This window comes from Pelmatolapia mariae, linkage group LG7 (assembly GCF_036321145.2).
Source record: "Pelmatolapia mariae isolate MD_Pm_ZW linkage group LG7, Pm_UMD_F_2, whole genome shotgun sequence".
Classification (NCBI taxonomy): Eukaryota; Metazoa; Chordata; class Actinopteri; order Cichliformes; family Cichlidae; genus Pelmatolapia; species Pelmatolapia mariae.
In genome coordinates, this window is record NC_086233.1 from 37,614,874 (window position 1) to 37,626,974 (window position 12,101).

Here is a 12,101-nt window from a genome sequence, read left to right on the forward strand (position 1 = left end):
TACAGTCAAAAAGGTTTATAAAATATAAATGATAATTGACTGGCTGATCTCCCACTCAATATTATCCTCTTGTGCAACTCCTTTTCACTGCATTGTAAATATTCTGCATTTAAAAAAACAACAACGACAACAACAACAACAATCATTTAAAGAAAGCCACACCGAAGTTCTTATCCAGTGGACAAATTCATGATAAACAAACGATATTTTAAAATAAAATAAATTCCCCCCTTGCCCTGCGGGTGGTCTCTATCTTTCAAGCTCGGGTCTTCTACCAGAGTCCTGGGATGTAGAGGGTGTTGCACAGTATCTTTGCTGTTCCTAGGACTGCGCTCTTCTGGAGAGAGACTAAGGAATGCAGCAATTGTCAGCCACTTCCTCTACAGGAATGACATTAAGCTGTATGCTAAAACTGAATGAGACATCGATTCACTGATTCACAACACCAGGCACAGCAACAACATTAGAATGTCATTTGGATTGGAGAAGTGTAGTTGGATGGAACCACGAAGAGGCTGCTATGAAAGCTGCAACCACCAAGTATCCTGAGACTGTACACTAAGTGGAAGGAGGCCCGACACTATTGAGTTATAGTATCACAGTCCAGGATGAGACAACAAATATCTACGAGTACATCAGGAAGATGACCACAACCGACTGCTTGCTCCAGCATACATGGAACGCCATAACCAAGTGGCCGGCATAGTATACAGAAACATCTGTGCCGAATTTGGCCTGGAAGTCCCAAGGTCAAAATGGGAGATACTAGTAACACTAGTAATACTAGTCACAGGGTTCACTATTGTACTACTAGGAATGAGTAGAGACACACAAAGAACTGATCTAAAATTAGCAGAAATCCATGTATTAAAACCAAAAGAACACTCTGTGATTGCATTATCTGTTTTTCTGATATAATTTTGTTTCATCTGCATCTGTTCCAGGCTTTTTCATGTTGGCCAGAGTTGATGGCTGAACATGCTGAGAAGTTTCTGTCTCTGTACAGAGCAGACATGGAGGCAGCTCTTCAGGTCCAGTCGATCGATTCCTGGAATACCTTCCCACTATTTCAGCTCTTCAACAATTTTCTACGAACAGACCGTAGGTCTTGGTTTTTCTGAACACATTTTTAAAGCCTTCTCTAAAGCTCAGGACTGCTTTGAGCTGATTGCTAAAGCTCATTAAAGGAAATGATGTCAAATGCCTGTTTTCCACCAAGCAGTGCTGCTGCCAGACCTGTTCTGCCTTGGTGCACTAAGGGAACCAGCCCACATTTCAACAAGTTCCAAAAGTTGGGGTAGTGGCAGATAGAATGTGTGAGCAGCACCTAGTAATCATTGGTAAATTTTTCTAAAGCAACCAACAAAGCATGATGCTTCTCTGTTATACTTCATTTGCTGTTTTCATATTGGCACTTAGTTCCCTCATCACAACAAACTTAGTTCTGCATGTTAAATAAGGGTTGTTTTGCACTGTGACTGGTGCAAAGCTACTCTAGCAGCGTCTAAGAGCAAACAAGTGGAACAAGACATGAGAGGAACAGATCCAGTTTAATAATACTTTCTAATTTTTTTGCTTTGTCAAGATTCCTAAAGAATAAGTTGCAGCTAATGGGCAGCTTGTTAATACCCAAGTTCTGTGAATGTAGGTTTCATGTCAAAGTCCCAACAATGGAAAAAGAAAACTCCCTAGAAAGGGAACCTGGAGAATTCAAATTATGACAAACATAAATGTCACACTTTTATTCCTGAGATTTTGTTAACATTTTCTACCGCAATGAACTGCACTTCACTGTAAATATTGAATTTTCTTCCTTGATAAACTTTATTTCACTGTAAATATTTCATTTGACTGCTGGAGAAAAAAATCTAATTGGCTCATTGTGTTTCTCCTTTCAAACCCTCCCTCAGCTGTGGGGCTTTGTCTTCAAGCCAGCAGAGATTTGGCAAGATGCAATATTTAACATGGTGGATGCCAAAATACCTCAAATACAGTAACAGACAGGCAGGCAGATAGACCGACAGCCCAAGGGCGGTGTTGAGAATAAAAACTCAGTGTTTCATTATGCATAGAAACCACAAATCTCTTTTCTGTGGCTCATATCTTGCATTCTTTCTAATTACCATCTTCTGTTTGTACCATAATTATTCCAAGTGTCACAACATTAGCCAACTTGATTTGGAGTGTAACGAGGCAATAGAAAAAGATGAAACAGAGTATGAGCGAAATCATAGTTTTCACTGTTTGCACAAATGAGGTCTTCCTTCTGATAATTATGCTTGAAGTGAGAGGTAAGGGATTGGTTTGATTAGTTTTAGTCCCAATCACTGAAAACGCTGCAGCTCACAAACAAAAGGGGAAAAAAAGATTTGATGGACAAGAGCGTTTATTTATGAATCGCTTTCTCAAAGCTTCACAAAAGTATAATATGTACAGTCGTTGTTTTTAATCATTCACACCATTGTTTTTTTGGACAACAAATCCTCTGCAATACTCACTGGTCGGCTGATTTCTAAGTATTTTCTTCAGCGTGTGTATTATCTCTCGGCTGCAGATTATTTAAATGCTCACTTGATTGTCATATGTGACAAGCTTTCGTGAGGGAGGTGGATTTTACTCTCTAGAGGGCAAAAAGGCTAGTGTTCATCATGATGGAGCAGAGTGAGAGGAATTAAAACTAATGAAGTCCTGGGAGACCAGCTTGCTTGCTTCTCACCAACACTTTATCTTTGTCTCTCCTCACTGTGGACTGTGGACTGTCTGCAGGGATTTATCTGTCTTTCCAAAACCCACCATTACAGTTTGAATGGGGGATAATGGAGTGATAATAGGAACACCTGTGGACACAGTGACATTTGATAAAAGACGTGTAGACCTTCTAGAGTATAAATTCGAATTTAGTGAAGCTTTTTAATTTAAACTTTTAGAATTTATGAAATAGATATTAATTTGGGTAAAAGGTCTGTATCAGCTTGTCCAATTAGGAAATGTCACATTAGAAAACAAAAACTCTTAACGTAAAGTTGGAGCCACACTGTTGGCTAAAATATCCAATATATTTTAGCCAACATATGGCTAAAATATATTGGATATTTTATGAGGATATAATAATATTTAGGATATAATATGCCAACAACTCTCCCAGTCTCCATATGAAGACTGGATGTGGCTGCTGTAACACCAGAAAAGCAATGCATGAATGGACTCCATTTGTCATATTACAATGGTTGGGTAATAAGTTCTACACTTTTAAACAAGTAGTAATTTAGGTGTCGCTAAAGCTTACACTGAAATTTAAGTGAAGTTAATAAAGGGCAAGAATGAAAAATAGTAGCATACTGTGTGTGAGAGAGAACAATATCAGAAGTAAAATCCATCACGTTTCTTATATCTGAAGTAATAATCTCAACCATAAACAAAATAAATACTCAGTCTTAGCTTAAATTTTTGTGGATTTTTTTAATGTTTATTTGTTTGTTTTTATCCCAGAAAACTTGTATTTGACTATTGAATAAGCTTTAATCATTTCTGTTTGGTCTTATTCCTCACTTTAATCCAGAAGACCACATTTTCAGTTGTGAGGACTGGAAACCTGCTAAAAAGTTAAAAACTATTTTGAAGTTTGAAATCAGACTTTTCAGGCTCAATCCATCTAATGACTGTTAATGTGAACAGAAAGTCCACATAGTTATAACATTTTTCTCATCCCCCCCAAACAGCTCACTTGTGCAATGGGATGTTCCACAAACACCTCCAAGACCTGTACATCCCACTGGTGGTACGATACATTGATCTAATGGAGTTGGCCATTGCTCAATCAATCCACCGCAGCTTCCAGAAGGAAACCTGGCAGCCTGTCAAGTAAGGCTCACCCAAGTAATCAGTCACTATGCTTATAAGCATAAAACACTCCTTGAGTTCCTTCTTTATTATGCAAAAGTTTATATTCCTACTGAGCTTTTTACATGAAAAGTGAAAATATCAAACAAACAACAAATATCTTTAATATTTCACTAATACATTAACATGCCCTTTGTCTCGTCAGGTGTTCATGAAATTTTGCTTCTTTGCTACAAATGTGTTTTGTTCTTTACAGTGTTTTAAAGGTGACATGCATTCAGTCTTGCAAATGTTCTCTTGAACCTCTAACCTTCTGCAAACAGTGGTGTTGGAGTATTTGTGCAGATCCAAAAACCTGTTGATAGGCAACTTTTTTACAATGTTTAAAACTAAAAGTGGGTTTTTTTCAACCAGAAATTTGGATTTTACTTTTGAGACATGGACTTCTAAATGTGCATTTAGCATCGACTTCATATTTAAATTCTAGGCTGTTATTTCTCTGTGGATTCATGATTCTCAAGTCCGGTGATCTACAAATTCCTTTCTGTATACCTAGTTTGTGAAATTCATATTATATTAGCCATTATATATAAAGAGTATAAACATGAGATGGTTCCTCCATACTGTGATTACTTCTTTGAATTATTGTTAAACAGTTTACACTTTAATCATAGCAAATTTAAAAGCTTTAGAATGGCATTTAAAGTAAAAGCAAAGGAGTGAGTACACGTAAATTTGCCTGGGAGGAACTGTGGCAAAGAAAACAGCTTGAACAGAAGCCTCCCATTCATCCGTCCATGAAAACATGGACGAATGATCTTTATCTGAGTTCTGCTTTTGCTCTATATGATATTTTTTTCTTCAGTTTTCCTATCAAAGAAGAAGTATTGTCATTTTACTTGTTTGCTATCAGCAATAATGATTGTTGATGTGTCATCATCGAAACTAAATAATAAGCTAGGATGGAAGTGAACACAAACAGCAAGGACACACTGCCCTCTTTGACAAAAAGCATCTGTAGTGAAAGAAAATGGCATGAATAGAAGTGAGCAGTGACTCCTCTTTATTGTTCTTTGATTTCATCAGATGTTGCAGAAAAAACAAGTAGCTGCTATTCTGGTAGCTTTTCCTTTGTATTTGTGCTGCGGAAAAGGACGCCTACTTTTACACTCAGTGTTTCTTCTTTCTCTCTTCATCTATTATATCCTTTTGACATTTTCTTTTGTTGCCATTGATGAACCTTGCACTTACTCTGACCTGGCAGATCGTTAACAGACAATCTAGCCAGCTTTCCTCTGCGTAAAGTAGCCAGCCTTCCCCCTTAAGCTTCCGCAGATACCAGTCTTCTTTGCAACTGCCTGGTTGGGGCCGCTGTATGGCAACACATATGTATGATGGGTGGACGGGGATCTCAGAGGCTCTGGACTAGTGGTGTGCATAAGTTCTGAATTATCCAAAACTTGCTATCCATCCATTCTCTTCCGCTTAAAAGCCGTGGGGTGTACTCCATGGACAGGTCGACATTCTGTCACAGGACTTGAATTGTGAGCTGTCTGCTTTGTCTATTGCTTTGCTGAATGCTAGCATGTAATAGTGCTGCTGTTTAACACAGCCAATCAACATGCTAGTATATTCTGAATGGAGATGGTACAGAAGGTCCGTGTTAAATGCTCCACTGTCTAATTTTAATTTAACACACCAAGATAGCTGATGGTTTATTTTATCGTTTGTGTCAGAAAGCTGTGTTTTAAAGGTTTTAAAAATTAGAAAGTCGCTTAACGTTCTTTTTTGTTTTTAGCAATATTTTGATAACAAGCTGAAAGCTAATAGTAACATGCTCATGTTGGAGCCTGACATCATTACGCTAAAGCAATTGAAGGCTGACTGTAGACTGTGACCAGAAAAGTGGAGCAACTGCAGCGTCCCAAACCTACATTCTGTCCAGTGACCAACAGAGAGTAGCCATGTGACAAGACACACAGGTGTTCTTTCTCCTCAAAGACACAAAAACTTTGCCATTTACTCCTCGTCTCAGAGAGTGAACTTTAGAAGTATGTACTTTTCTTTCTTGTCTGAATGGGCTGGGCTCAGCATGAGTGTGAGGTTTGTGGTTTCAGATAAAACTCTGTCCCTCAGAGAGATGACAGTGATATAGCTAAAGGTCCCTCATGTGTGTCGAGTCTTTATGCTTTGCACTGTGCATGCCTCAGTGTTTTAAATATCAGTGTAATAACAACACAAACCTTCAATTTTCTGCTGCAGCCTGCAAGGAATGAATCTACGTGATGTAGATTAAGAAAAAAGATTATGTGAGAAAACCTGTATGCTCCTCTTTACCTCAAAAAATGTTTTTAATAGTGATTATGTGGCAAAATATGCAGAAAATCAACATGATTGTCCTGATTTTACAGTTTGGATTAAATTTGTTCTCCAGTTGGCATTTTATTAGAAATATACTTTAAATTTTTTCAACATACAGAATATGAGGACTATCTTTAAAGTAGCTGTCTCTATAACCTTTGCCCATTCACTGCAAAAAAAAAATCAAGCCATGACTTGCATTATATATGCACTACATGCCTGACTTAAAAAGAGGGGGACTACAAATAATTGATTTCATCTGAAAAACTCATGGTGATTATGTCCATCATTTATGATTTGAACAGTGATGCAGCTGCTAAGCTTAGAAAAACAATGAAGTGCAACTTATAATCCCTAAATAGAAGTGAATGATTTGTCCATTATTTTATCTAATTTACCTCCAGATAAAAATCCGTTATTGACAATGATTCTTTTTAAAATAAACAAATTTCCCTTCAAATGTGGCCTGGAAATAGTGGTTTAATTGAATAAAAGAGGCAAATGTTCACCTTAATTGCAGATACTACCTTCTCTTTCTTTTATGTATATTATGGACTGAATGTGTTTGACTGTTTTGTTATACATAAGATGATGTTTAAGCTTCAGCATTAGAAAATTATGAATTAAGACTGTAGTTGTACTGTAGGTTCACCTTCATCTGTGAAATTGCATGTCTAGTCTAGTTTTCTTTAATTATTGTAAAGTATTTGTGTGTGTCTGTCTGTAGAGTCTGCATTAGAGTTGACATTACTGGTGGACATATTGCATGGTGGGGGGGGGGTCTCAAAATACTGGTTGAGGGTGTGTTTCTTAAAAAGGCTCCTCATTCTGACTCCCCCAGTCTTTCCCACAACATAGACCACAATTTTCCTCTAGCTCACTTTACTTGGCCCTCCCCTATCCATAAAAAAAGAGAAACTAAAAAGCTGGCACTTCATTAATGAGCACAGACTGGTGAGTGGGATTGTTCTGTTCCCCAGGGAGTATGGCAGAGCACAGTCAGAGACGAGCACCACTAATTAGACATGAGGGGGATAACCACTGAGCATTTAATTGCACTACGGACTCGGCCCAAAGCATGTATTCCTGTGTGCCACTTGTTAAGGTAACAGTCTTTTAAAGGCGAAGTGAGAAAAGTGAGGTTGTGAGAGGTGGTCGTTTTAACCCCCATCACCTTTGTTCCCTCTGCTCCTCCATCCTCCCCACTCCAGTCATTCTAGCTGGGCACTGAACACTTCCATGTCAGTAAGCATTTACCATGTGTTGCTGTGCAACCTGTGCACAGGGGAGAATGTCGGGAAGTGTCCGCCTGTCTCTGTTTCAGCCTGGCAGTGTGTTGAAACTGAACAGATCAACACACAAACTAGCAGAACCTATTAAAGAACCACAACAGATGCAGAATACCCAGAGATGCTAAGCTCTTATGATGCATGTTACATGAGATATGCATACATGATATCATATATTATATGATATACAGTGGTCCCTTGTTTATCGTGGGAGTTGCGTTCTAAAAATAACCCGCAATAGGTGAAATCTGCGAAGTAGCCAACTTTATTTTTTACAATTATTATAGATGTTTTAAAGCTATTAAACCCCACACTACACACTTTATACACTTTTCTCAGACAGGCATGAACATTTTCACACTTTTCTCTCCTGTTTAAACACTCTCAAAGTTCAAACCTTCGTAGAAAAAGAAGTCCAGTATAATAGAATGAAACCAAAGGGTTTCATTCTATTATACTTTGAAGGTGCAAAGGTGCCTTTGACGGTGCAAAACGTTTCGTCGACATTGTTGTGTTTGTTGGGGAGAAAACTTACAAACATACAGTACAGCACTTCAGAGTCACACTGCTAGCGATCGAAGATTTATGTAAATATGTACAAGCTGAACGCATTCTGTACTGTACAGGAGACACGTCACAAGATTGACTGACAATAGTCTACAGCCAATCAGGATGCAGAACACAATGTGCTGTAAAGAAAAGAAAAGCATGCAAAATTGCACAAAAAAAATAAGTGAAACAGCGAGACCGTGAAAGGTGAACCGCGTTATAGAGAGGGACCACTGTATTAACAAAAGTATTATTCCACAGGGTTTAATATGATGTCGGCCCACCCTTTGCAGTTATAATGGCTTAAACTCTTCTGGGGAGGCCATCCACAGGGTTTAGGAGAGTGTTTATGGGAATTTTTGAGCATTCTTCCAGTAGCACATTTTTGGGCCGGCTCACAGTCAACATTCTAATTCATCCCAAAGGTGTTCTTTCAGGTTAAAGCCAAGCCAGTCAGATTTTTCTACATCAAACTCACTTACCTGTGTCTTTATGGACCTTGTTTTGTCCACTTGTCCTATAGTATTAAGTATTAAGTAAGTATTAAGGTAGCTGCATGCTTATCTGTTTCAAGGTCAGATTAGATAGCTAAGGGTCTCCGTTTTAAGAGTTATGGAAATCACCCAAAGTGTAAGGACTTCATCCACTAGTGGTCTGTACCACACATTTGTCTGTTCTAGCACTGTGTTGTGTATGTTTTGATGTTGCTGCAGGAGCTGTAAGTAGGGGTCATTCCTTTTCTGTACTTAAGGTTTTTTGGCAACTATATCTGCTTGCTTTGATGTAATGATCCCAGATGTGCATCTTTGCTTTTTTAAAAGAGGTCTGGCAGCTGAGACTTGTGGTTAGTTCTACCATTCCCTCTGAGGATTGACTTTGGTGCTGGAGATTCTTTGTGACCCTGATTTGAGTCCATAGATATAAGGACACACACACACACACTAGATGCAATGGGGAACTGCAGGCTTAGGTAATTCTTATGAAATTACCTGACAAATAAAAATAACTTTTTAAGCAGTTAACTATACCAGGCCATCCAAGAAAGTTGTACTTTGATTTTTGGTTAGATTTAAATATTTAATCAGTTACCGCTATTTAGCCAGTATATGTGTTTCCTCTCAAATAATAATTCAGGCTCTAGAGAAAAAAGAGCGAGTGAGAGAACGAAAAAAACAAAGATATGTAAACACTGAGTCTTAAAAGTGTCTAGAAAGCACAGTTTACTCTGCTAGACTCATTTACAAATAAAGTGTTGTTCTTCAGCATGTAAATAACTATTAGTACGTTATGAGTACAATAACATTTCTTTAAAAGTAATGATAAAATAAAAATACAGTCAAGTTAAGAATGACCATCAACAGGAAATGTGGATCACTGAAATTAAGTTTGCGGATGTAAAACATGTGTTTCATTAAAGTTGTTTATCTGGTACATTATGCTGAAAATAATTTATTCCAGTAATCGTTGTTAAGTTGGCTTTCAGACTATCCACTGAGGTCACTGAGATATCCACTTCATGCTCTGTTCTTAATCTCCTGCACTTCATACACCTTTTTCTAAATACAGTACTACAGAGTTGTTAAAACAAAAGTGAATTATAAAAGAACCTGTTGGGCCAGTGGAAAACTTACAAGCTTGTTAGAGCTTGTATTCATTGTCGTTGGAGTCCATTTCAGTTATTAACCCCCCTCAATCTTACATGCAGCAATGGTTCAGCCACCTCAGAGGATTTGTTCTGGAAGCTGAACACTCTACAAATGTTTGTGATGGACCTTCACTGGCCAGAACCAGAGTTTGCAAAGCATCTGGAGCAAAGACTCAAACTGATGGCCAGTGACATGATGGAGGCCTGCGTCAAAAGGTCAGACTGCACAAACACCTTTTATTATTTCATAGGAAATAGATAAACATGATGCATGATAAGACCTGCTTAGACATAAACTATATTACCAGAATATTCACTCATCTGCCTTCATATGCATATGATTTTGAGTGACATCCTAATTCATAAGGTTTAATATGACGTTGGCCCACCCTTTGCAGTTATAACAACTTCAACTCTTCTAGGAAGACTTCCCACAAGGTTTAACAGTATGTTTATGGGAATTTTTGACCATTCTTCCAGAAGTACATTTGTGAGGTACTTGACCATCAACAGGAATGGCTCCTGAAAGCAACCCATTCTTTCACAATTTTTTGTAGAGACAGTCTGAATGTCTAGGTGCTTAATTTTATACACCTATGACCATGGAAGTGATTGGCACACCTGAATTCAATGATTTAGATGGGTGACTGAATACTTTTGGTAATATAATGTATATGGAAAACATAATATCAGATATCAAAGATCAGATTTAATTTAGGAGGATGTTGTCAGACAACATGAAGTCACAAACAGATGTGTTATTCTCAGTGGAAAAAGATGGGGAATTTGATGGAACTTCAAAAAAGAAAGCTCATGATGGCTACATCCATCACTTTACAAAAAAGTTCAACTACTTCACAAAAGTGAAATTTATGATCTTTAAAGGGAAATGAACCATGCAATTAAAAAAAGAAGAAGTTTGATTTACATTTTGTTTTTTCTGTCATTTTGTCTTATTTTTCCCTGCACATAACTCGACTGTTGGCAGTGATATTTTTTTTTTCAATACTTATATATTGTAACTCACTGGGCTCTAAGCAAGTGAGCAATATGGCGAGAGGCTACTGCACAATCCTGGTTTCACTTCTACCCTGGGCCATCTCTTGCATAAATGTAAAATAAATGTTTCATATGTTGTCAGTATATAGTGGTTTGACTGCCATTAATTAATGCCTCAATCGTATTTATCATCAACCATTATCTCTTAATGGGCTGTGTACGACAGGTCTTCAAGCTGGCAATAATTAAACCATTACTAAAAAATCCATCAGTTGACCCAGCTGTCTTAGCTTATTAAAGGCCAATCACCAGCCTTTTTTTTTTCTTTTTTTTTTTTTTGAAATTTTTGAAAGATTAGTTGTAAAATGGTTACTGAACATCTGCAGAGGAATGGCTTATTTGAAGAGTTTCAGTCAGGTTTCACAACTCATCAGAATACAGAAACCAAGTTAGTGAAGGTTATAAATGATCTTTTTATGTGGTTTGAATCATATCTATCTAATTCCTTCCTGTTAAAAGGGAGTTTTTCTTTTCCACTGTTGCCAAGTGCTTGCTCATAGGGGGTCATGATTGTTGGGGTTTTCTCTGTATTATTGTAGGGTCTTTATTTTACAATATAAAGCACCTTGAGGCAACTGTTGTTGTGATTTTGCGCTGTATAAATAAAATTGAACTGAATTGAATTGTATTGAATTGAATTGTGAATGAGGCCTAAATTTCAAGTACTACCTTCTGTGTTCATCGGATTATTTAAAAAGATAGAACAAAGCATTAAATGTATCTAACCTTAGCAAAATAATTTATTACCTGGAAATATAAAAGCTTTTCTTTTGAAAAGTGCTTTACTTCAGTCGATCATAAAACGGCTAAATTGTTTTAGTTATAAAAACACTACCTAAATGTAACCATCCACAAACATGTGTCACTGTTTAATGGAAAAGACTAACACAGTTTAAACATTTTTTTCTCTGTTTTGTCCTGTAGAACAAAATCTGCATTTGATGCCAAAATGCAGAAAGTGTGTAAGTCAACAGACTCCCTTCTACCAGTGTCAGTTTGCACCATGTTCAACGTGCTGATTGATGCCAAAAACCAATGCTCCAAACTCTGTGTGCTGGACAGCGAACAGGAGGTAAACTATTTATAATTGTAGTTCTGTTGGATCAAATTTACATTTGAAGTTATTAGCCAATGACAAAAGGGGTTATTACTGTCATTACACTTAATAATATAAGAATATATTGTTAATATGAGAAAATCTCTAAAAGAACATTTTGCATTTTTTTAATGTCATTCTTTTTGTGTCCTCCTGTGGTTTTCTTTAAAAACAAAAACAATAAATAAATAAACAACAATCTGCCACTTTAATAGGTTTTCTTACATATTATAATGATGGGATTGTTAAAAGTTTTTTCCTG

General features: G+C 37.2%; 1 protein-coding gene across 5 annotated transcripts in view; it reads left to right on the top strand.

Annotated features, from left to right (window-relative positions):
• Positions 1-12,101, top strand: part of cadps2 (Ca++-dependent secretion activator 2) — a 142,545-nt gene that overhangs the window by 101,286 nt on the left and 29,158 nt on the right. For all 5 annotated transcript variants that reach the window (XM_063480896.1, XM_063480897.1, XM_063480900.1 and 2 more), the window contains 4 exons: positions 945-1,101; positions 3,720-3,861; positions 9,745-9,900; positions 11,668-11,815. In XM_063480896.1, the coding sequence (XP_063336966.1) occupies positions 945-1,101; positions 3,720-3,861; positions 9,745-9,900; positions 11,668-11,815 (603 nt within the window). The remainder of the gene's footprint in view (positions 1-944; positions 1,102-3,719; positions 3,862-9,744; positions 9,901-11,667; positions 11,816-12,101) is intronic.